This window comes from Atractosteus spatula, chromosome 24 (genome assembly GCF_055471065.1).
Source record: "Atractosteus spatula isolate fAtrSpa1 chromosome 24, fAtrSpa1.hap1, whole genome shotgun sequence".
Taxonomy (NCBI): domain Eukaryota; kingdom Metazoa; phylum Chordata; class Actinopteri; order Semionotiformes; family Lepisosteidae; genus Atractosteus; species Atractosteus spatula.
Genome location: NC_142729.1, coordinates 3223739 through 3251245, shown reverse-complemented (window position 1 = coordinate 3251245; position 27507 = coordinate 3223739). Strand labels below are relative to the sequence as shown.

At 37.6% G+C, this 27507-nt stretch overlaps 1 protein-coding gene across 1 annotated transcript in view; it reads right to left on the bottom strand.

Moving 5' to 3' along the window:
• LOC148815784 (E3 ubiquitin-protein ligase rnf213-alpha-like) overlaps window positions 1-27507 on the bottom strand; it is a 186014-nt gene that overhangs the window by 139109 nt on the left and 19398 nt on the right. The window contains exons 11-17 of the mRNA XM_088904872.1: window positions 22949-23157; window positions 22455-22631; window positions 19822-20038; window positions 13752-13810; window positions 9037-9232; window positions 8838-8951; window positions 6415-6513 (exon numbers count right to left, since the gene is read on the bottom strand). Of these exons, the coding sequence (XP_088760998.1) occupies window positions 6415-6513; window positions 8838-8951; window positions 9037-9232; window positions 13752-13810; window positions 19822-20038; window positions 22455-22631; window positions 22949-23157 (1071 nt within the window). The remainder of the gene's footprint in view (window positions 1-6414; window positions 6514-8837; window positions 8952-9036; window positions 9233-13751; window positions 13811-19821; window positions 20039-22454; window positions 22632-22948; window positions 23158-27507) is intronic.

The window sequence follows — 27507 nt, the reverse complement described above, 5'->3', positions numbered from 1 at the left end:
TTTTTTGCCTTAAGTTTTTTCATTGATTCAGAGTTCTGAATGCATATGGGGGTCCACACAGAATCAACTATTTTTTCTTAAATCTTGCTTTTACAGATTTTGCATAATATATCTTCTTTCATTCTGAACTTAAGGAACTTGGCAACAGGATTAACTTCTGAGCCTGTGGGTTTTGGCTCTAGCACCCTATGTGCCCTTTTAAGTCTACGTCCTCTTGAAAATGAAATGCCTCCTTCAGTAGTTTCTCTTGGAACTTATTCATGTAGTATCGCTCTGATCAGGGATATCATAAATCTGAATGCTATCTCTGCATGACCTTCCTTCTTGGTCGATTTGCTTTGCCTCCAGAGCAAGATGACGGCACGTACGGATGCAGCGGCTTCATTAGCTCCCAAACAATGATGCATTTTGTTTGTTATTTTTGTGTTATATGTCTCGTTATTTATTCAGAATGTTGAAGCTCACATTTCCTACACCCGACAAACACTATTGGAAACTACTGCAAGGATTCCTCCTTCAGCTCATCCTTCCTCTTCACTGAAGGCCCGGAAGCCACAGATCCGCCTGACCCCATGGAGAGGATACGGCGCAAGCGGAAATGAGACTGAAAGCACAACGAAACAGATCACCCCTTCCCAGTCTGTTCCTTGCTAATGCCCGCTCTCTAGACAACAAACTGGACGAAATAAAACTCAGGTTCACAGCTCACCTGGAAATAAAAGACTCCTGCACGCTTGTATTCACGGAAACTTGGCTTCACAGCAACATTCTGGATGATTTTTAATTTTTTGCTCAGACAGAACAATAAAAATAAAGGTGGAGGTCTATGCATTTATTTCAATCAACCATGGTGCAGAGATGCAACATAAATCACTAACCACTGTTCACCTGACTTTGAATTTTTAATGATTAAATGTCGACCCTTTTACCTTCCAAGGGAATGATGCCAAGGGACAGTTATCATAATCGCTGTGTACATCCCCCCCAATGCTAATGCTAAGGAAGCAGTTAAAAGGTTATCAAAAATTATTAGTAAACAAGAAGCTGCACACCCCAATGGTGCTTTTATTGTTGCAGGCGATTTTAACCAGAGAAACTTAAAATCAGTTCTGCCCAATTACCATCAACACGTTGACTGCCCCACCAGAGGGAACAACACACTAGATCACATTTACACTAACATACTGGGTGCCTACAAAGCTGTACCTCACCCCCATCTTGGACAATCTGACCACATCTCTCTGTTCTTACTCCCAGCCTACAGAAAACTACTCAAACACACCAAGGCATCAATTATTACTGTAAAAACATGGACTAAAGAGGCAAAATCAATGCTTCTGGACTGTTTCAAATGCACAGACTGGAGTATGTATAAAGACGCAGCCACTCATGGATCCCACATTAATATCGACACATACGCATTGTCAGTCAGCAGCTACATCAGCAAATGTGATGATGATGTTATGAGTTTCAAAAATATACGTAGACTCCCAAATCAAAAACCCTGGATGACCACAGAGGTCCGCTCCCTGCTCAAAGCCCATGATACAGCCTTTAAATCTGGTGATGAGGAAGAACTGAGAGAGGCAAGGAAAAAACTAAGGGCTGGCATAAAATCTGCCAAGAAACACCACAAATCCCAGATAGAGCCTGATTTCAGCTATCACAAACTACAAGAAGAAAACAAGCCCTTTAACAACCACTGACTTCTCCCTTCCAAATAAACTCAACACCTTCTATGCACGCTTTGAAGCTCAAAACTCTGAACCACTAATACCCCTGCCATACTATCCCCCACTATCTCCCCCACAACACAATCCAAGCAAGACATCTGGAAATCACTAAGAAGAGTGAACATATGGGAAACTGCTGGACCTGACGGTATCCCTGGCCTGGTACTGAGAACATGTGCCTGGCAGATAGTTGATGTCTGTACTGACAACTTCAACCTGTCCTTGGCCCAGGCTACTGTACCTAACTGCTTCAAGACAACCACCATCGTGCCAGTACCAAAAAAATCAGCACCCACATGCCTGAACAACTACCGCCCTATTGCACTCACCCCCATCATAATGAAGTGCTTTGAAAAACTATTCCACACATTAAAGCCAGCATCCCAAAAACACTTGATCCTCTCCAGTTCGCCTATCGCACAAACCGCTCCACGAGGAATACAATCTCTATAGCTTTACACACCACACTAACCCACCTGTATAAAAGGAACACCTATACAAGATAGCTCAGCATTTAACACAATCATACCCATAAAACTTGCTACCAAACTCAGGGCTCGAGGTCTAGATACCACCCTGTATCCACTGTATCTGGATCCTAGACTTCCTCACCAGCAGACCCCAGACTGTCAGGATTGGCAACCTCACCTCCAACATGTTCACCCTTAAGACCGGTGCTGTGTGCTCAGCCCACTACTTTACTCCCTGTTCACCCACGACTGTACTGCCACGTTCATCACAAACACCATCATCAAGTATGCTGACGATACCACAGTCGTGGGCTGATCACTGACAACGATGAGGAGATAAAACTACAGAGAGGAGATAAAACAACTTGCAGACTGGTGCCAAACCAACAACCTATGTCTCAACATCAGCAAAACCGAATAGCTGATCGTTGACTTCAGGAGACAAGTAAAAGTCCCTCCCCCATCTACTTTGAGGGAACTGCGGTGAAATAGTGAACAACTTCAAATTCCTAGATGTTTACATCACTGAGGACTTCACATGGGCACTTAACACCTCCGGTCTTATCAAGAAAGCACAACAGTGTCTGTACTTTCTAAAATGACTGAAGAAATTAGGCCCTCATCCATGAATCCTCATCGACTTCTATAGATGCATGGTAGAGAGCATCAAGAAGGCACAACAGCGGCTGTACTTCCTGAGAAGGCTGAAGAAAATACACCTACACCCACTGATCCTCACCAATTTCTACAGATGTACGGTGGAGAGCATACTGACAAACTGCATCACAGTCTGGTACAGCAACTGTACCGCATCCAACCACAAGGCCCTGCAGCGGGTGGTCAAAACTGCCCGACATATCATCGAAAATGTCTTACCTTCTATCCAGGAAATTTACAACACCAGATGTATAAAAAAGCCACTAAGATCTTGACTGACCCCATCCACCCCAGTCAAACCTTGCTCACCCCCCTACCCTCTGGTAGAAGGTTTCGGACCATTCAGTGGCATACAAGTAGACTCCAAAACAGCTTCTTCCCCAGACCCGTCAAGCTAGTGACCCTCTTACCTCCACCCAACTGTTAGTAACATTTCTGCACGGTCTTTAACAGATATGGTACCACTATACTGGTACTATATTTGTTGTTTACATTTTTTTGGTGATATTTACTTGTCAGTGTATTTATCATATGCTGTTTTCATTTGTTGTTATTGTCTATTGTATTTTTCGTTGTTCTGTATATTATGCACCTGAGAGACTAAAGAGCAACACTTTTCATTATACTGTGCATCTGTGTATGTATAATGACAATACAGTTGAATTGAACACAGTCTATACTGTTAGGACCCTCATTTCGGCTGCTTCAAATCATCCCCCTACCTTGCCCAGTCTGGTGTGTTTTACTCTGTTTTATTCTTCCAGCGTTGTCTGGATTCTAGCTTTAGGTTCATTAGCCACACAGTATTGTTCGAAACACAGAGAGTTCCTTTGGCTGCATAGGCTAGATGCTTTTTTAGTAGTTGGTAGATTTCTCCTGCTTCTTGTAACAACCCTTTCCTCCATAGTTCACGTCAAAGTTTTTATGTATAAAATTTGGTATTGTCAGGGCTGTATTTATAGGGAGGAGGTGATTTGTTCAAAGCTGACATATCATCTGTGTCACAACCAAGTCCCAAAGATGTTCTTAACAATAGGTTTATGCTAAACACCACATAATCACACAGTAGAAAAAGTATCTCAATTGATGATGAGATCAGGAATGCATTTCTCAAGTACCTATACAATTTATACCAATTTATAAAAGGAGAGTAATAAACCAGGAAATTAGAGATCAGTCTTATTCTATAAAAGATAAGGTTTTAAAAAAGACAGACCTAGAAAAATATGAAAACAAGGACTTTTTAAGATGCTGCAACCATGGGTTTAAAAGAGAAGATGTCTCACTAACATGCCATAATTCTTTCATTAAGCAACAAGGACACTAGTTAGCACTAAAGCATATGACATGATATACAGTAGTAACATTTCCAAAACTCATTTGTTAAGTTCCCTCATAAGCAGGCTAAAAGCCAGTTAATATTGGCTTCAGTATTAGCTGCTGCAACGCCAAGTTGCTCTGGAGGCAAAGCTAAAGTCCATGGATCAAGAAATAGTTAACAAGCACAAAACACTGAGTCCTTAAGTGATCTTAAGGTGCACAAAATCCACCTTATTTAACATCAATTAGTGGAAATTTGTGGGAAGAGAAACTACTGTACATACAGTATATATTACATGGGTGATTCATTGCTACAGGAAGCTACTTTACATATGAAAAGGATTGTGGAAGACTAAAAGGAAGGAACTCTTGAGAAGGGTCAAAACCGTGATTATGCACAGGAAAGGTTTTCTGTTTGCACCTAAAACAACTGTCTTTCTGCAATGAAGGCCTGTGATTTTTCACATAACTGTGTGTTCAACTACAGAGAAATAAAACAGATTGCAGGATGCCAAATGGCATGTTCCTGTCCTGTTTTGTGTTAGAAAGACTGTAAGTCCTGTGCCTTGTGTGCTTCTGTGATATGTTAAAGTCTCGCCTACATTTAATGTATGAAAGGGAAAGTGTAACTTCAGTCAAGCGAGCATATTTACTGAGGGGTAGGGGAAACCCTGACTCTGTGCTATGCTCCCCTTCAGCCAATTCAATCTCTGACAATCTCCTAACCCGAATTATGTTCTTCGACAGGATTTTAGTATTTATTTAGATTATTTTATGACCTCATAGAAACAATGTGATGAAAATATATTTTTGAAATTAATAGTTTTTTCTTGGAAAATACCTTTATAAATTGTATAACAAATAGCTGTATTTTAAATACAGGGAACTGTTTAAGTTTCACAAAGTACTAGAACTGTAAGATGTAATTTAGGACACTGTGTTCAGTTTCAGTCAGCATACTACACACAAGAACATTACAGTCTTAGAATTCAAAACAGGACCCATACAACTGGTAAGGGGAAAGTAGAATAAAGATAGGTTAAGGGACCTGAACCTCATCAATTTAGGGAAAAGTAGACTGAAATGAGATTTGATTCAGGTATAAAAGATGACAAGCGATCAAGAAAGGGTTTACTTGGGGCATTTTTTCAAGCATCAACAGAATAAACAGACATGGGGTCAAAAATAAAAGGAGGTTAATTTAGGATGGGGTATTGTCATGTAGCAGTTCCTTCCGGGCCCTATGCAGACAACACGATCCAGAATAGTGAAGATACACTAGGGAGAAAGTCATACAGGAAAGGGTCAGGATACAGGGGGGTGTGTCCAAGGTTAGCTGGTGTCCTGGGGAAGTGAGTCCGGGCGAACAGACAAAGCCAAAATCCAAGCAGGGAATCCAAACGGGAGAGAAGAGTCCAAAGCCAGGAGATCCATCCAGGGGTTAAAAGCATGAGCCGGGTCGGGACCGGCGGGGCAGGGGATCAGGAACAGAAAGTTAAAACCATAACGGAGCCAGACGCAGCAGGACCCCGGGCTCTCACGATGCGGAAATCAATGAGGAACCAGGTGTAAGGTCCGTGTCTGGCTTTTAAGGGTGAGCGGGCTAGGGACCGGGTGCAGACAATGGGAAGGGACAAGGAAGGGCTGGAGCGCCCTTAAGAGGAGGGGTTAGCGATCGTGACAGGTATAGTAAAATGATTTTTTATTAAGTATTGTGAGTGTGATCTTTGCCAAGAAGTTGGTGTCCAAACTCAGGGCATTTTCCAGCAATGAGTGAGAATTTTTTTAGGTTCACTAATAAACTAAATTGTCAGAGATCAAAATGTACTAAAAGGTGTTCTGCCATTTGCATTCTTCCTTATATTCCTAGAACATTACATTTGGATATTCAGTTTAATATAATTGGACACAATTGGACATCAACAATAAATAACTTATGTATCTTTTTGATCTGTGTCGGACTGGTGTCCCATCCAGGGGAGACGTCATGTGCTCTCTAATCACTTCATGTTTAGAATCCAGGATAAATTCTGGTCTGATGAATCATTGAGTGTAGCTGTAATGAACCTGACTGATTAAAATACTTGACTATCTTATTGGCATTTAGAGAAAAGATCTCAAAAATGTTTTTCTCTAAGATGAATATAAACAACTTTTAAACAATACCATTCAATAAGACACTTTTAGTTTGTTGTGTGAGATCAGACACAATGTACACAATAAATATACTGTACCTTTTTCACTTTCTTTCTCAACAGCTTGCACCGCAGTGTCTGCCACTCTTTCTGCCACTCTGGGTCAGGAAGACAGATTTCAAACAGTTGGCCCCAAACCTACAAGAAAAATATACCATCCACTACTAATAAAAACAGTTTTTATTTCTGTTTTCATGTGTGAGGAATGTGTGTCTGAACTGGTGACGTGCACAGCACACCTAACAATCAGTAGCACATTATTTTCATGGTCACACAACAACCCTTTCTTCTTGATTAGCTTGCAAAGATTTGTCCAACTTACTTTTAGAAGTAAGACCATAAGAAAGGTTAAAAAACAATATGAGGCCATTGAGCTGAAGAAGCCCATTTGGTAATTAGTAGTTAATTGTTCCAAGAAAGCAAACTTCAACAATATGGCTGGGTAAGGGTCCCACAACCCTTTAGGTAAAGAAGTGCCTCCTGTTCTTGGATTTTAATGCACTTCCATGTAGTTTTCACTTCTGCCCTCTGATTTGTATTTCACTGTTATTTCTGAAAAAAATATTTTATCAATGCCTTTGAGTTTTTTTTTCAGATTTGTAACAAGCTCACTCTTTTCTGCTCAAGTCTAAAATATTCAATTCCTCTAGCCTGTCCATTTAGGACTCTTCCTTAAGGCTCAAAGGTATCTGTTTCTCTTCTCTGGACTGATACCAGAGCAGCAATAGGTTTACTATAACATGGTGAACAACAATATTCTAAAAGAGGACTTTCTTGTGTGTTAGACAGTTTAGTGTGACACTCCATGATTTAAATTCTATGCTAACTTCATACCCCATATATTTTGTTTGTGTTTTTAATTGCTTGTCCACATTTAGAAGATGTCAATAATATATCAACATAAACACCTAAATCATTTTACATAAATAGCTTCTTCTAGCTAACCATTTCTCATTTTGTATTTATAATTTTTTTTACTACCTGCATTTGATATCATAATAAACCTGACTAGTCTATTAACTGTATCATAATTACAATAATTTATATAAATTTGGAAGAGCAGTGGTCCTAGTACAGATCCTTGTGGTACTCAACTAATGTCATCCCAGTTTGAGTAAGCACTTCTTATCTTTACTACCTATGCACTGTATTAACTGACTTGTCTATCACCTATCCCTGAATGTCTACCACCTGCAATTTGAGAATTATCCTTTTAATGGGGAACTTTATGAAATGTATTTCAAAAATCTAAATACACCACATCACGTGCCCTATGTGTAAACATTTCTGTTGCTGCATACTCAAAGAATTCACTAACAATTAGGTCAAAGTCAAATAAAACTTACCTTTCCTTAATCAATTTTATTTCTATATAAGTAATTCTCAATTCTTCTGCACATACTGTAGATCAACATACTTAATGATAATCAATCAGTATATTGTAAGTTTTATCTAACATCTATAAAACATATACTATAGATTCATAGCACTCAGGACAGGAAATCTGAAGCAAACTAAGCAGAGATTAATTCATTAAGAGAGGCAAGGTCATGCAGATACGGTATATGGTAAATGACAGATTGGGGATACAATGAAACGGATTAACCAAATGTAGAACACAATTCTAAATAAAGGAAAAAAAAGGCATCTCAGGAGACAGCAAGAGAAGAATCAGACAACAGGGCAGTGGCATGGGAACAGAAAGAAATCATATTAACTTGTGAACTGGAGAAATGTAATCTTAAAAGTGGGAGGTAAAGAATGAGGTTCAACTACTACAAAAGAAAGGTTTCAGGTGTTTGTGCTACTCAGTGCCGACTCACTAGTAAGAGAAGAGGAATTCTGTGAGGGAATAAAATATAGTAAAGGTGATGCTTGATATAAAATATGAATATGATATGAAAATAAGATAATGTGCTGAGGCTTTCTTAGATTCTATGAAAGATAGTTTGCAGCATGCTTCCCCACATTTCAGACAAGACATTAAACTGACTACTTAATAATTATAATTAATATTTGCTTACACTTATATAGCACTTTTCTGGACACTCCACTCAAACTCCACTTTACAGGTAATGGGGATTCCCCTCCACCACCACAGCACCCACCTGGATGATACTTGGTATCATTTGGTCATACTTGGTCATTTAAGATCCCATAGCATTTTTGTACCTAGTGTTCTGTCTAAATATCCATATCCATTCAAAGGTTGGACAAAATGGATTTCCTTAAGTTCCCCTTTAATTCAAATATTGATATAATTTCTCAGTTTTTGGATGTGTAGTGTGAAATTTGGAATATAATGTCTCCAGAAAGTGGCATGATGCATTATACCTTATATACAGACCCTCTCTAAGATAGCAGCAGCAATAAAAAAGGCTGTTCTTTTTTGGGATGAAATCTTAAGTTTTGAATCTGAAAAAAAAAATCTTCAAAATGATTTAGTACTAATCTGTACTTACAGAAATGTTGTCTTTAAGTGCCTTTTTTTGGGTGATCAAATGCGCTTCAATTAACGTCTCCATGAAACTCCCCAGTTGAAAATATACATTTTTACTGAGAGTTTTGTGATATTCCTTCAAAACAAAATGCAATATTCAGACCACACAAACAGAAATTTAAGTGCTTGCAAAAAACATTTTAATAAAGCAATGTACTAACCTCGTAGTTTCTTAAAGACTCCAATTCAGATACATTGAAGGAATCCAACAGTTTAAAGAATTCTAACATTGTGTCCAAAGTTTCATTTTTACTTTTCCACTCCTGGTTTCCTGCCAGACTTATAGCCCCTCTTATTGCCAGGTCTAGGCATTCATATATATTTTCCTTAGTTGGTTCTGGGAGTCTGGAGTTCTGTCTAATGAAACACAGAACAATATTATTCGTAATATTAGAAGTGGTGTTTTGCTTAAAACCTCTGATTTTTCATAATTGACTGAGAAGAGCTAAGTATTTATAAAAACACATTTAGAGTAACAAATACAACTAGAATCAACACTCTAAATGGCATCCATATAAGTGGATATGGGAGTGGCTGGGGGTGGTTTGCAAATTGTAATGGGAATCCAGGACATTTCCACTAGCACTCGCTCATCCACCAGCCCCATGAGAATTCTCTCAGATTGTCTTTCCGTTCCTTCCTCAATCAATCAATCAGGTAGCCAATCTAGTAGCCAAGCGCCTGATTGACTTGCCTTTTTAAGTCTCAATTCTACACTCAACTAATGCTCAGATAACAGCAGCTTGCAGCCTGTTGTAAGGCCAACAATCTGTCTCTCAATGTCGACAAGACCAAGGAGATGATTGTTGACCTCAGAAGGACTCGGGCCGTCCACACTCCCCTGTGTATCGATGGTTCAGCGACGGAGTTTGTGCACAGCTTCAAGTTTCTGAGCATATCAGCGAAGACTTCTCTTGGACCCACAGTACATCACACTTAGTCAAAAAGGCACAACGGCATCTCCACTTCTTGAGGAGACTGAATAGAGCCAGACTTCCACCCCCATCCTCACCAGTTTTTATACGTGCGCCATTGAGAGCATCCTGACCTGCTGCATCACCATCTAGTATGGGAACTGCACCGGGGAGCTCTGCAGCATGTGGTGAAGACAGCCCAGTCCATCACCAGGACTTCACTGCCCACCATCCATTGCACTTACAGCAAGCAGTGTGACAGGAGAGCACGCACCATCATCAAATACCCCTCTCACCCTTTTCACAGTCTCTTCACACCCCTGTCTTCTGGAAAACAGTTTCGCAGCCTGTGAGCCAGCACCACCAGGCTCAGGAATAGCTTTTTCCTGCAGACTGTTAGAATTGCTGAACTTCAGATAGCACATGGACTGACCACCTGCAGACCACCCACCCACTGCTGTACTACCACCACTGTCTCACTGACTGTATGCCCTGTAATGTTTGTCATGTTGTGTTATGACTATGTCCTGCTCTATTGTCTGAATTTGTCTCCTGCTCCCCCTCCCACCACTCCTGTATTTCAAAATGCTTATTTGCACATTTTACTACAGTAAATACTCATTTACTACTACTGTAAATACCCATTCATTTATTTATCTATTTATCTACTCATTACACTTTTTACGTTTTATTTGTATATACATATACTACCTCAACAGCTACTTATTGACCACCACTCGGTCCCCCACTCTGTGTGTGTTCTCTGTGTTGTTCTATGACCTGATTCTGATTGTTCTAGTGTATTGTGTACTATGGCCTAGGAGGAACTGTATTTCATTCTCTCTTGTACATTTATATGTTTATAAGTGTAGAATGACAAAGTGAACCTTGATATTGAACTCCCTAGACCAATGAAGACAATTAGCTTTGCACTCTTCTATCAAATACAAGGCTTACACAGTGTCAATCTAGTGGAGACTCTTTTTTTACTCCAGGCATTCTCTGCTAAACTTCACTGTTGCCTGCTTTTCTTGGAAAACTCTTTATCCAGCTGCACCACTTTTTGTGCCTTCTTTTTGTCCATTCTATTCTACAGACCCTGCTGCCCTGCCAAGCAGACAGTTCTTTTTCAACGGTTCCATTATACAGTATGTCCTACTCCGCAATGTTACTTTCTCCTACCTGACTTTCAACACTGCATCAGCTCGCCTATCAATTCCCTCTGCCTGTCTACTGAAGCTTGCTGCATTTGGCTTTCTGAAAACACCAGGAAACTTCCAAAAACCTGCTTGTGCTTTCCCACCTGACAGTTTGCCCTGGCACCGCTATGCCTAATAAACACACCGTCAATCTATAAACTACATAGCTTCTAAAATATTTTGCAATATTCAAATGTGATACTGTAGATATAATCATCTGTGACATTCCAGTGTAAAGAGTAATACAAAAATCATATTCATGGGTTAATGTGACATTAATTACTACAAACCTAAATATTTCCACATGTATTTCCTTCCCCTTGTGGACAGTTATTACTGCAAATGTATTCGTAGATTCATTTCAAACAGGAAAAAATGAAAAAATCTCTTCATTGTCATAATTTTACAAACTGATTTGTCTATTTGAATATTGATCCAAAAACTATGTAGTAGTGCAAAAAATAACTTTTTTAAAGATGCCTTAAATATACTGTATGACTAGTTAAGGTAGAACTAGCTGAATTGTCACAGAACACCTCCAATGTGGGTAGTATCAGCCCGAGGATGTGTGGTTCCAGAGAGGAAAAATACACGATGGCAAGTCAGCACTTAAAGCAAACAAAAGCCCAGACTTATTTAAGCTTTGCCTCCAGCTGACCTTACAAACACTCACTAGGTTTCTCCACCAGGTATCAGAATGAAATCTTTACATAAGATCACAAGCACTTTGCTTTTAATTTCACCAACTCCAAACTCCTTACAACAAACTCCTGACTCCCAACCCTGCCTAGTGCTCACAACACCCTTTAAATAGGGTTTGGGCTGTACCATTTGGTGGTACATATAAATGTAAAACATAAATCACAAGACAAACAGCGCATGACATGGTAGTCTGGACTACTTGGACACACAAATACATGTAACCCTTACAAATACACAAAATTGGCAATCAGTAGATCTTCTATACCCATTTGCTTTCTTAAGTAATAACATTAGGCTCTGTTATCCTCCCCTCTCAACATTACAGCAATGGTATGATCCTCGAGTTTTCATTTTTTTAAATAAATAGTGTTCTAGACCTTTTTTCCCCCTCCCTTCCACAAACTTTGTGTGTTCCCACAGGCCAAGAAATTAACAGGGAGAATTGGTGAGAACTGATGCACTATTGCCACCTCTGTCCTAGCATGTTCTATTTGCCACAGTGACAGACTGCTCTGTCACAATTGTAAACAGTTAAAATACTGCATTTGTAAAGGCTATGTAAGTGGTGGTCTTGGCATTAATCAGAGGCATGTCTCTGTCTAAAAATACTGCGTGTTTCTCGGGTAAAAATCTGTTCAGAACTGAAGCTAAAATTTTCATTTAATTACATACACTTGTTCTTGCTATTGTATCTCTGTATATTCTCTTGTCTGCTGTTCTATATATACTGTACCTGAGATGCTAATGAGAAACACTTTTCACTATACTGTGCATCTGTGTAAGTATAATGACAAATAAAATTGAATTCATTAATGAATTAATATGAATCAGATATCAATGAACCTGTTTCTAAAAATCAAAATAGTATATTCTTCTTGATAAAATGAAATAATAATAACAACAATAATATATTTCTTCATGACAATTATCATTTATTGTACACAATTTAACCGTTATATTACTTGCATTACTTGTATTACTTATTACATATTATACAACAGTGTAATATAAAGGTATTAGAGACTAGTGCTAGAAACTGTTACAGAAAATTAGTGATGAAACAAACATTGCAGAGGCTGTAAAGGAAATTCTAAAAATTCATGACTGGGCAAACACCTGTCAGATATTTGACATATGCGAGTGCAGAGTATTACATGCAATTTGCAAAATCAAGAACCATAAAATATACGATTCCTTAACATATATCAACAAACCTTGTACCCTGGTCTACATGGGGCAAATGGCCTTGTCTCTGTTGTAGCTTTGTGAAGCAATAAATAGTAGACAATTCTATATAGAATAAAGCAGACAATTTAAGTCAAGGAAGGTTATGCTAGAAGTGTAAAAATACACTGATAATACTTCATTTAGAATAAAGTGACTAAAACTATCCCCTTACAAACATGAATTAGCTATTTTCTAACTCTAATGCAATAGTCTTATGTTAAGCGTAGAATCAGTCTCATTAGACTCACTGGAAATGTTCTGTTCTTGTAGTCTGTTAAGGGACAGATTGATGCTACTTGTGTTTTCCTGTCCCTCTCTTTTTTGTTTTCTATCCTATCCTGAACTGATTTATGTATTTTAATTAAGTTTTTTTTGTTTAGTGAACCATCCTTAATTGGTTTAGTCTTAGCTAAAAATGTGACAATTTCTTGGTCAACTTTGACTCTCTCAAGTGGCAAAACTAGAAATGGCTGAGCTAATTCCCCACAGAATGCCTATTATCTTACCTTAAAAACGAGATACAGTAAGGTGAACTTTAAATATTTTAATACCACCAATATATTATAATAATACAAGTATGAATTCCATATTTATGCTCCCAGTTGCTTTTGTCTCTTCAATATTGAATGCAATCAGTATTGTAATAATTTGTGCTTGTTTCTCAAAGAATTCAAATTCTGACTGATTTAATATAGGAGTTAATATAAAGCCTCTTTGTATTATTCAGACACATTAATCTTGCAATTACCATGATGAACCTTTTCTTACACAGCTTGATGCACATGGTGATTAGGTGGTGGAAGGAAGTGAAAAAGAACACATAAGATCACATACCTGCTATGAAGCCACTGGTTTGTTGCAACAACAACATGACTTAATGCCTTATTGAAATCCTTCAAAAAATAAAAATACATAGTCAAATATTCCAAATAACAAATTTAAAAAAGACTACTGAGCACATAATAACAAAGTGAACTGGAGACCAGAATTTAAAAAATCAAAAGTTGGAAGCTTGTTTTGTCAAATGTACAATAGTACTTGAAAGTCCATGTACTTGAAAAGCATTAGCCTTTAAAAAGAGCTTGTTTTTGAAATATTGTCTGTCTGATACTTACCCATTGTAAAAAAAAATAGTTACCATACTAATTCCTGATTCAGTGTACAGTAAAGCACAGATAGTATGTACGTTCTCATGGATTGTTCAGGTCATTTTTAATTCATATTATGAATTTGGATAATATATTAATATACACAAATGCAGTACCACCTATCTTCATTTATAGAGAAATTTGGCCTTTTTCTTGTTTTATTTAATATATAAATTATGAATAGTTCAGTTGTAAACATATGTATTATTTGATTTCCAGTATGGATTTTTTTAGTTATTCCATTGTATTGAAATGTTCCTATAAAAAAAAAACAACCATTATGAAGGCTTCAGTGTTATGGTGGAGAAACAAGATGGCCACCTAGTTATTGGAAATGGCTGTAGAGTTATCCTGAGCTGGTTTGTTTGAACCTAAAGCATTTGGAGGGAATAGAATGTTACAGATGCAGCCATTCAAAATGCGCGGGCGATACCGCATTATTTTCCGGTACGCTGTACGCAGTCTACCGCAAGCTACCGGTAAATACCGCGAGTTACCGGTAAATACCGCTAGCAAAATAATAGTATCCGGAATTTCCGCAAGGTGGAGCTAATAAAGCTCAACCTCTCATGTTTGAGCTGTAGCCATCAAAGTCTTTAACGAAGATATTAATAATAGTATTAATAATAAATGACCTTGGACAAGCTGTAAACTCAAAGTATTGCCCTGGTCCACATTCTTTTTTTCATTGACCGTCTTTGTAAAAGTAACGCCACAGCATTTCGCAATCACGCATTTTTTTCCAATCATGCAAAGTACAGTGATTCACCATGCCTTTCACATGCTCATAAAAGAGATTGATTTAGGGACATAAACATATTACCGTATGCAAACTGTACTGTATACAGTATGTATATGTATATTTAATGTCTTAACTGTGCCCGTTTAAGTATTGAATATTCATATCTAATTTTACCACTGAAGGGAAATCTTAGTAGCTGAGCATAAAAACAATAGGAGCATACTGCAACGCGTGTGAAGGCCATAAACGATATTAATTTTGGAACATAAACATACAGTATATGGCTGGTCTCGGTACTTTAAAGAAAACATACACGAAACATGGTTTCATTATGACCAGAATCTTGAGATATTTTTAACTTGATTTACAGTATTTGAGAGGTATGTCTTAACACCGATACTACAGTGCTTAAGTACTACTCACGTATATGTTTCTAGGTTTATATTATGCATTTCATACGGTCAAATTACTTTTGAGCAACTAATAAGAAGCGCGAAACGGTATGCGTTTTACTTTCGTTTCGTGCTGGGACCCGTGGATTGATTAGAGATATCAAGTACATACAAGTCATTTTTTAAATGTTGTAGTTCGTCTTGAAAAAATGTTACGAGTACATCATCTATCAACAATTACACAGGTTCTGTTTCCATATTGCGGATTTTGGTTACGTAATATTATTTTCTAGATTTCACGTTGTGAATATATGATTTGGGCAAACAGAGCCGCAAAGAAGTACATTATGGGTTGTTGTTTTTTTTTGCAGTTTTATCTAGAACAAGCGATGCTTAAACCTTTGTCTGATTCTTGTGAAACTATCCACACGACAGTTACAGTACCTAGGAGTTGACTTCAGTGATGTCACTGATGGGATGTTTCTAAAAATCCATCCTCTGTAAAACGTCTTCTCTAGTTGTCCTGCATATGTATTCGCTAATGAAGCTGTGTGTTCTGAGCCTGGATCTCTACATTTCTGTATGAACCACCTTAGAGGGCTAAAGACAGCTTGTGTTTAAATTGAGTGTAAGGCAATTTATGCTTCTAAAGTCATGGTCAGCATTTTTGTACTGTGCTGTAAACTTGTTCTGTGCCTAGTCACATTATTTTATAGCGTTTTCATAGCGTTATCAAATCTGGTGGCGCTGTGTTAGTTTCCTGACTCCCATGTCACATGGTCTGTGATTGTAACCTGTAATACCGGTTTAATTCGTCACAGCCAGCACTCCGGTTGTAAAGTAGAAGCAGGCGAGATTTCCAGCGAAAAACACCTCCCCCTTCTTCAGGTGTGAGGGTCTTCTGCTCAGAATGAAACGCTAAAATGTAATGTAGGCTCTGAATGGGTTCTGACTTGCTTTAACAAAATATGTTTACAAATCCTTTCACCTGGCATTTTCGTAGTTAGAAATTATGGAACGCTCTGTTAAAAGCAAGGGAGTTTTTATGTCCGTTGCAGTTCTTTTGCAACATGAATATAATTATATCGTTATTAATTTCTTGAGATACGCGATTCCATATTATATTCCCTTTTAATCAAATTCTAAAAGTATGCTTGTTGACTCCGGTATCGCGTTAGTTAAAGACTTCGATGCTTAAAATGTTTAGGAGAAATGGAATACTGGTGTGTATGTTTTCTTTAAAGTACCGAGACCAGCCATATACTGTATGTTTAAGTTCCAAAATTAATATCGTTTATGGACTTCACACGCGTTGCAGTATGCTCCTATTCTTTTTATGCTCAGGCACTAAGTAAAAGGAGATGCTTCATATTGCTTGACTAATTTTAAAAACTAAGTTAGAAATGCAGACGCTCCCTCGGTGCGCTGCTCTGGTGCGCCGGCTCTTACACAGTGCCTGTCTGCCGTAAGCGTTACAATATACATACCCAACACTGCTTGTACCCATCTGTCATGCAAATAAAACACCTTGAATTGAATTGAATTGAGGGGAGAGGGGGGAATACTAAAGCCAATACTGGCTCAATACCCTCGATGGGCTTTGACGTGCTAATGCGTTGGTTTAACAGTCCGGGTGTGGCAGGCTTCCAATGTCAACTCGACTCGATTGGAAGACAATGAACGTATTTTGTGATATTTAGAAATATAAATTTGTTTGGTGCGAGTGAGGTTTTATTTAATCTCTGACCAAGGGAAACGTTTCATTTTTTCAAAGAAATGTTTGTTAAAAAATAAAGTCATAGTTCTATGGGATTCAATCACAGACCATGTGACATGGGAGTCAGGAAACTACTGTAACACACAGCGCCACCGGATTTAATAACGCAATAAAAACGCTATAAAATAATGTGACTAGGCACAGAAAAAGTTTACAGCACAGTACAATAATAAATGCTGACCATGACTTTAGAAGCATAAATTACCTTACACTCAATTTAAACACAAGCTGTCTTTCTGTATGAACCTCTAAGCTGGTTCATACAGAAAATGTAGAAATGCATTAGCCTGATTATGATTAAAAAACACATAATTAAACACGCGTTTGCGATTTAAATCAGAACACGATTTAAATCAATATAAATGTTTATATTGTAACGCATACTGTCCAGCCTCCATTTCTCTATAAAAATTTACTCTGTTGCACACACACACACAATAGAAGGAGGAACCGCTGTCAGAAGGGAAGATATGTTCAAAATATCGCAAATATCGTTCATGTTGCGATATTTTGAAATATAAAAGTCAATTTATTGTCCATAATATCGCTATTCTATTTTTTCGAAGAAATGTTTGTTAAAAGAAAAGTCCGGCACCAGCTGGATTCGATCACACAACCTCCCAGTTGCTAGTCACGCACCTAGACCAGTCGGCTAGAAGACAGCTCGCATGAACAGGCAGGCGAAAAAGCCCTACACAGCCCTGTCGCAGCACACGAATACCGTTATTAAATTCTTTAGATACGCGATTCCATATTATATTCCCTTTTAATCAAATTCTAAAAGTATGCTTGTTGACTCCGGTATCATGTTAGTTAAAGACTTCAAAGCTTAAAATGTTTAGGGAGAAATGGAATACTGGTGTGTATTTTTTTCTTTAAAGTACCAAGACCAGCTACAGTATATACTGTATGTTTATGTTCCAAAATTAATATCGTTTATGGCCTTCACACGCGTTACAGTATGCTCCTATTCTTTTTATGCTCAGCTACTAAGATTTCCCTTCAGTGGTAAAATTCAATATCTACAACGGGCACAGCAAAGACGTTTTTACTGTAAGTCTTTCTACGACAGACCAACGGACCACGAGTGCCCCTGTCGGTCAACCAATCACGTACTGCGGTGCCACGCGTCATCTTGCGTCATACTGAGCGACGTCACCTGCGGTACGTGTCTGTGACGCGCACTTTGAATGGCTGCATCTGTATGCGTTAGACTAGGCTACACTTCTGAGTGATCAGGAGGCTTATTACCAGGCAAGTCCAGCCTGGAAAAAAGAATTTCAATTAGCATCTTGGATCTAGATGGGAAAGAGAAAGTGTGAGGATTCATGTCAAAGGTTCTAAACTGAATGAAACAGATTGGGCAACCTTTTGTACCTCAAGTGAAAACTGGCAAGTGTAGTTCTAAAGGAATGAGTACAACTGGGAGCAGGGGCATCTCAAGGGGTGGGCGGGGCCCACAGCGGGATTGGTGTCACAGAACCCAGGGTTTTTTTTTTGTGGAGTGGTGGTGGCAGGGAGCAGCATTAAGGTGATGAAATAGCTACCTAACCGTCCTGCGCATACAGACATACAGAACCGAGCACAACTACTAATCGCCATTGTTGCTAATGCTGTCGGTACCTTCAACTGTCTCACTGCTAGCATTCTTGTTGTAGTCGAGATCACCACCCGTTTCTTCTTCACTCCTGGTTTTTACAACGAACCTTTCCAAAGACCTTTAAGTGCCACATTTGCATCCTCCTTCTTCTGCTTCTTTTTTCTTTTCTCGCATCCACTGTAGTATTTTTGAAATTTGTTCCTATCTCTGCTTCTGCTCACCATTTTTCCACCGGCTAACTTTTTTTCCAAGCTAATTTAGTTATGCCGCAATAACTTTTAGCTTGCAACTGATGACGTAGTTAGTGTGGGACACGCCTCCAGTTCTGTATAAAGCATCAGCTCTCCCACTAACTTCGGATTTCATCTTGAGTTAAAATAAAAGTTTTGTGTGTCACTTCATTAAAATATTTAAGCATGTATTTATATTTTTATGCGTGCGTAAAGCGGGACTGGGGATTGTGGGGGGTGGAGGCTGGCTGGCACGGGAGTGGGAATCTACCTTCTTCATACAGACAAGTGAGGAGGAGTCTAAACCACAGAGAGCAATTCACAAGTAAATCTTTGTGGCTAAAGAGCTGCAGACAGGTGTTCTTAGAGAGAAATATAGAAAAACAGAAGGAAACTACAGTACTATCGAAACCTTTATATTGTGCCTTGTGAAGAAACAGAAAAACATAATGTCCTTGTATTGGTGTGAGAAAAGCAAAAGATTAAGTGAGATTTGTTAAATCAAAATTAAAACTGTAATTCCCTGATGAAAATTCTATGCTTTTAACTACAGTAAATGCTACTTACTGTGGTGCTCTATTTAATCAGCTTAAGTCATGAGGTAAATGTAAACACCAGCAATTTCTCTTTCATTGTCTACAGGTTTACAATGATCTTGAATATTTTACATTTTATTCCTTTACTGTTCTAGATATTGAAGTCATAGATACATAGAGAGAATGCTAGTCATTTTTTTCAATTTATCTACTGTATTTACTGCAGGTTAAAACCTATATTACAGGAATATTAAATTTATTAAAGAACAATGTAAACTTTACTCTAGCCAGGAAATATGGCCAAAAATGGATACCTAGATTTAACAGATTAAAGGAATGAGATGCAGGATTCAGGGATAATCTACTAATCAATTAAATTAAAAGAAAATTAAAAGAACATAAAGACCTTTGTTGGTGTTCTACTGTATGCTTAGATCCAATGTTACAATACTTACAAATTTGCATGAAAGTATACTTACCGAATGGGTTACCAATCTGTTCACATGGTTCTTGTCTAATATTTTAAATTCTATCCAGTCCAAGAGAGTATGCATCAGAAATGTTGGGCTTGGGGTAAATTTATGAAAGGTCATGTTGCTCCAGTTTCCCAGAGACAATTGTTTCCAGACAATTTGAGCAAAGGTCATATGGTCTTCAATGAAATTGCAATGTACCCTGACCATTTCTTTTAAATCTCTGGGAAAAAAAGGAAAATTGAAATTATTTAGGTCAATTGGAGCAATTAATTCTCATAATGCAGCAAACATAAATTTTAAGAACTGCTTTCAGTACAGTGTAGATACAGTGTCTTACCTTAAATGTAATACTATGATGCACTATGTATTTATAATTTCAGACTATATAAAACTTAATCTTGTTAATAACTAACTTTCATTTTGTTCTCTGTTACTGAATTGAAAAATAGTAAATACAAGCCCCTCTCATAAGGCCACTGAAAAGATAATTGTACACACTTTTCCTGTAAATATTGTGGAAAAGCAGTGTATAAACAAGGATTAGTGGCCACTAAATGATAAAAGAAGCATACATAAGAAACATGCAGAAGGTCATACTGCCCATCTATCATGTTTGGAGAGGGAAAAAAAGGCTAGGCTGGACTCACTTCAGTTTCAGCCCAGGACCTCTCACAAGCAAAGCAACAATTATAGCCCTAGATCAATCCTCCACATAATGGAGTTTCCAACAAAAAAGATGGCAAGTCATGTATTAGAGTTTGATCAATTTAATGTCATAGTTATGTGCCATCACTCATACGCTGAATTTTTCCTAGAATTTTTTGACAAACTTTTAGGCTAATGGTCATTTAGAGATATTGTCCAGTGATTAACAAGTTACCCATTAAACACATTGATTCTGTTTTAATCAAGCTCACAATCTTAGTTTCGCACACTGTGTTTTGTTTTTGTCCATTTGATCTATATACAGATGCAGCCATTCAAAACAAGGGGGCGATACCGCATTATTTTGCGGTGCGCTTGACGCAGTGTACCGCAAGTAACCGTATTAATACTGTAAATTCTCGCATAGTGCCACATGATACCACGTGGTACCGCAAGTAAAATAATAGTATCCGGAATTTCCGCAAGGTGGAGCTAATAAAGCTCAACCTCTCATGTTTGAGCTGTCGCCATCAAAGTCTTTACCGAAGATATTACTAATAGTATTAATAATGAATGACCTTGGACAAGCTGTAAACTCAAAGTATTGCCCTGTTCCACATTCTTTTTTTAATTGACCGTCTTTGTAAAAGTAGCACCACAGCATTTCACAATCACGCATTTGTTTTCAATCATGCAAAGTACAGTAATTTTTGAGAATCTCTGATTCACCATGCCTTTCACATGCTCATAAAAGAGATTGATTTAGGAACATAAACATATTACTGTATGCAAACTGTACTGTATACAGTATGTATATGTATATTTAATGTCTTTGCCCATTTAAGTATTGAATATTTATATGGAATTTTACCACTGAAGGGAAATCTTAGTAGCTGAGCATAAAAAGAATAGGAGCATAATGCGTGTGAAGGCCATAAACGATATTAATTTTGCAACATAAACATACAATATTACAGTATATGGCTGGTCTCGGTACTTTAAAGAAAAAATACATACCAGTATTCCATTTCTCCCAAAACATTTTAAGCATCGAAGTCTTTAACTAACATGTAAAATAACATGCTTAAAAAGTGATAGTTTTAAGCTTTTCTGCGAATACGCTCGATACCGGAGTCAACAAGCATACGTTTAGAATTTGATTAATAGGGAATATAATATGGAATCGCGTATCTAAAGAAATTAATAACGATATAATTATATTCATATACTGCAACACAGTAGTACATGCTGTACAATGTCTGTTCATTCTGTATGTGTAGGGCTGTTTCACCTCTCCTCATGTGACCTTGCTACTAAGATTGCCCTTCAGTGGTAAAATTCCATATAAATATTCAATACTTAAATGGGCACAGTAAAGACATTTAAATCTTTCTACGACCGACCAACGCACCATGAGTGCCCCTGTCGGTCAACCAACCATACCACTGTATTGCACGTCAATGCGCGCCACGATGCGCGATGACGTAGCCAATTACCCGCAGTACGTGTCTGTGCCGCGCACTTTGAATGGCTGCATCTGTACAAGATTAGTAAAAAGACATTTACTAATCTGTCTTTTTACTAAGTAAAAAGACAAATTGATTGTCTCTCAATCTGAGAATTTAGGCATTTATCTCTACCAAACTCATATTTATTCTGTGTTAAACAGGTTCTGTACTTATGGAAAAATAATATCATGACACTGGAACTTAACAATAACACGTAAAAATTAAAGAGCACTGTTCTCCTTTCTCATTATATAACATATATGTAAATATATACTGTACATCAATTTTCTAACTGTTGTGTACATTTATACAAAATATAATCATTTCAGACCTGTATAGTTCAAGCTTGCATAATAAAATACAAGTCTAAAATATACTAAAATAGTTTAAGAAATGCTTGATTTAATTCATTCAGATGCTTCCCTTAAACAACTTTCTTTCGTAGTCCAAAAAATGGAAATGATGGCATTTAAATTAACTTACTTTTGTGCTTGCTCATTTGACAACCAGTGGAAATATAATTTTTCAAAAGGATGATCTTCTGTGTGCTTTCCATCCTGAACTATAGAGTAGAACAGTGGTGTGAACCACACAGATCCACCAGGATGTTGATTGTTATATGCCTGCAAACACAGCTCTTTCAGGGCCTCAGATAATATTCTAGTAAAGACAAACAAAAGTATAAATTACCATACAGTCAAACTATAAGTATAAAGCTTTTTAGAATGTTTTTTTAAATGTCATGAATGGGAACAGAGAATAATCATTTAAATGTAGAGATCCTATGTTAAGGAATGTTTAAAATAAGTGTTTCTACAATACTACAAACACAAGGAGTCCTTTTTAAAACATGGTATGTCAACAAATATTTATAATCTTGAATTGATCCAACAAAATTGTAAAGAATCGCTCAATTCAAATTTAATTCTTAAATACATCAATGCAATTGTTTCATTTAGTTATTTACTAAATCTTACCTTCTTCCAGATGCTGTAAGACCCTCTAACTGCTGTTTAAAATCACAGTTTGCTCTCACAATTGCGCTCAGTTTATCAAGGCTGCCCTTGGACAGTTTGGAATGTTGCTTAAACACAAACAACACAACTGCAAGGATTGTCGTAATTGGACTCTTTTGTGGGAGGATTGTAATTATGTCATTCAGTGCTTTATCCAGTGCAAGTGAATTCTACAAAATAGCAATGAAAACTGGAAATGTAAAACATCAACAACTTATGTACCATGAAACAATTTTATTATTAAGGTGTTTTTCACGTTATGTCATTTCACTGTCAGTGATTTTTCAGTTCTAACAATGACAGCAATTTGTCTTCCTCAGTCTGAGACATGTTCTTGATTTTGGTCCTAATGAACATTGATGATTAATGCCTTATTAATTTCCCTTTCATGGACTACAAGTTTCAAGTTTTTAAATGGAAGTTTATAATAATACTTAAAATATTAATTTATTACCTGATTTGAGCTTTTCTATCCTGTAGGGGAACTTTGATCAATGCAACAAATCAACAAAAACAACCAACAACAGTTAAGGAAAATAGTACAGTATCTCAAAAGATAAAATAATGATTTTATATTATTTCCAAAAGAGATTTCAGGCAATGAAAATTTTGTTACACCTTGGGGCACAGAGGCATCTTTAAGATCTCAGTGCTACAAACTCAAGAATGCTGCTTTTTTGACTCCCTTTGGTGGTTTTTGTCTGCAACCAGTTCCAAAGAGTGATCACAGACAACCTCTAAAGTGCAATCTTTTATTGCAGTGAGTAATACGGCTGGACTGATTTTTTTTGTAAAATCAAAGATTATTTTGACTCCAAAGAGAGATCATCACACCTTCATGTAGAATGGTTCAATTATATAATGAGTTATTTTTAAATCATGACTAGTGCTTTTGTCATCAGAAATCTTAAAAGGTGTCTGGTTTTGTCATACAGGTATCAAGATCCAATTTACACTGGGGTAGATCTTAAATATTAAAAACAATGTTTTAGCTCTTTAATTACAAAATTAAGATTTGGCATTCAATAGATTCACTGGCCAATCTTCCAATTTAGCAATCACTGACTATTTACTGACTATTTTTCTTTCTCCTTTTGACTTTGGAGTATTAAAGGGAATAATCAATTTACAGATATTAAGGGTGTTCCTGGATTGACAATTGCAAGACATTTTCTAATGTGTTCCTTTGAACCACCTAGAAGCCAATGTTTTCTATACACAAAAATGTATAATCTCTTTGACTTCATGGATAAAACAAAGGGATTGTCTTCTATTTACAGTATGTCTTTCTAGTACAGGTCTTATACAAAACCCGATCAACAATTAATACCTGTAATAGGGACATGAAAGCGTCTATTTCCTGGGAAATATTTGAGATAATATTAATTCTGCCTCTAAACCATCAGATTTTCAACACAGAGGGTCTTTGTACCCTTATAAACAACATCATATAAAAAGTCTAATCTGAAAGCTCTGTTTAGGATACACTCTTCATGTTTTAGGATTGTCCAGAGGTGGTTAAGTTAAGTTTCATCTTCCTTGTGTGAATTGTTTGTTATGAAGAAATATCCCTCAACAGTTTTATTCCAGATATACATAGATAGATAAAGGGGCTTGTGTATAGTGGTCCATCCAAGAAAAGGGGTGGGCAGGCTAGCATGCCAGTGGGAATTAATGAGCTGTATAGTAACTTGAGAAGATACAGTGAAGGATACTGTACTGATAGGTATCAAATATTGTGTACAAATTGGTTCTATGGTTACTAGTTTTCCAGGACCAATGGAGATGAAGAAAGTTGTCATTGACCAGGGAAGTTTGTTGGAAACAAGTGACTAGAATAGTCAGGAAAGGAAGAGGGAGATGATTCCTGGTAATGTAAATTAAAATAAATTAAATTAAAACTCCTGTTGTAAATAAAAAATAAACCCTTACACTTATATAGTGCTTTTCTGGACACTACACTCTGGACTCCCCTCCACTACCACCAATGTCTAGCGCAAACCTGGATGATGCAATAGCCGCTCACCACACATCAGGTATCAGTGGGCAGGAGAACAGAGTGATAAAGCCAGTTTGGAGATGGGGATTATTAGGAGGTCATGATTGGTAAAGTCTAATGGGAGATTTGGCCAGGATATCGGATGCTGTTTGTGGACTCTGCATTTAATACCCGGCAGCCCCATCTATCGATACGCAAGTTGAAGCAAATGTCCATTAACCATAACATTATAAGATGGTACCATTCATTTTTAACAAATCACACACAGTATGTCAGGGTCAACAAAACTCTTTTTGAGTCATGTCCCATTAGCACAGGTGCCCCTCAGGGCTGTGTGAGCTCTCCAGTTCTGTTCACACCTTATACAAATGATTGTACAAGCAGTAGCCAAAGCAACTTCATCTTCAAATTTTCAGATGATACAGCTGTTCTTGGCTTAATGCATAGAGGTAGCAGCTCATCTGTATACATGTCAGAAATCCAAAGGTTTGTGCAGTGGTGTGACAACAATAGCCTAATTTTGAATGCTAAAAAAACAAAACAAATAATTTTCGATCCCAGAGCAGTCGGTGATCACTCACAGGTAGTAATCCACAACAAACTTATCACTCGGGTTGTTCATATAAATACTGTGCTAGGTCTACTCATGTTGAGAGTGTCAGCAGCGCTTATATTTCCTGCGAAGACTAAGAGTGTTTGGGGTTTGGCAGGAAGTAATGCAACTCATTTACCGTGCTGTAATCAAGAACATTATTACATATGTTTTAACAGTGTGGTTTGGTAATCTATCAGTTCGTTTTAAATTGCAAATTACCCGCCTCATCCAGACAGCTTTGAAGGTCATGGGAATGAAACAGTACCCCTCCCTGCAGACAATCCTTGAAAAATCCATAATCAAACAGGCAGGAAATATTATATCAGATCCTTCCCACATCCTCAACTCTGAATATCAACTTCTTCCTTCTGGCAAATGTTTTAGGTTCCCAAATGTAAGTCAAACAGATACAAACATTCCTTTGTTCCACTATCCATTAAAGCTGTCAACACAAATGTCAAGGATAAACACAATTTTGACTCTTACATCCCACTTGAGTGCAATATGTGATGTGATGTGTTATAAATGTTACATGTTGTTATGTGTTATACTGTATATGTGCAATAGAATGATGTGCAATGTTTTTCTTATTTTCTGTAATAGAAAATTGTGCAATGTTTTTCTTTTCTTCTCTTTTTTATGCATTCTATTTAATTGTACAGGAGTGCTGGGTGTCCATAAAAATTTTCCCTCAGGGGACAATAAAAATCTTCTCTCTTTCCTCTTTCCTATCATAACTTTTCCTCTCTAATTGTCTTTTCTGTTGTTTGCATTTCTCGCTACCCAACTTACATTTCTGGATCTCTTTCATGTTGCACACTAACGAACACAGCTTAGCTAAATGTAAGCTTGTCTGTTACTCAGTCTTGCAGGGGAACAGGTCACGTTATCCACTTCTACAAATTCTGGAACGAACACGCCAATGACCAATTGCAAATCATCCACACAGCCGTGTTTTCCAATAGATCATTGTGTTTGGATAATACACCGTGTTTCCCGTCCCAGACATACAAACTCTCATTCGTTTATTTTACGGATGGTCTTTTCTAAAAAAAAAAGCTGTCATTTTAATGAAGTTAGCGATGGGCCCCCCTTAGATCTGGGCCCGGGTGCAGTTCCCCGTAGCGCTGATTACAACAATCATTTGACGGTCCACCTGCAGTAACAATAAATTGCAGGTAACACTAACCATAATCTCCTAGTGTGCAAAGGAACAAGTAATAGGTTTATTCCATGCTGAAAAAAAGAAGAAAGAGAACACAACGTTTCGGCCGTGGAGCCTTCTTCAGGTGTGAGAGAGACAGGGCAGTAGGCAAAGGTAAAGTAGCGGGAGAACAAAGGTTGGGAGGGAGGAGGAGTGAGAGGCGGGAGCAGGGGACCCCTGCTCCCGCCTCTCACTCCTCCTCCCTCCCAACCTTTGTTCTCCCGCTACTTTACCTTTGCCTACTGCCCTGTCTCTCTCACACCTGAAGAAGGCTCCACGGCCGAAACGTTGTGTTCTCTTTCTTCTTTTTTTCAGCATGGAATAAACCTATTACTTGTTCCTTTGCAGCCTACGCATGCTGACGCAGCTACCCACCTGAACTATAATCTCCTAGTGATTATGAATATGAAAGAAGTGTGCAGCTGAGGCTGATCTGAACTTGTCCAAAATCTCAGTTTTTAACTCCAAATCTGGAACTTTTCTTGACTTGCATCCCCCTTTGTACTAGTTTTCGGTTTATGAGCCATGTTGAGGGTGATGCCACATGATAAAGAAAGAACTGGTATGCAATAGGCTCTGTAACTAAACATTAAAACTAAACTAAACATGTGCATGCCACATCAGATTTGAATTTGTGAAATTTCCTGCATTTAATTTTTCATTTACTTTTTTTGTTGTCCACAGATAGACAAAGTTAAAGTCCATCTTTCTGGCTTTCAAAC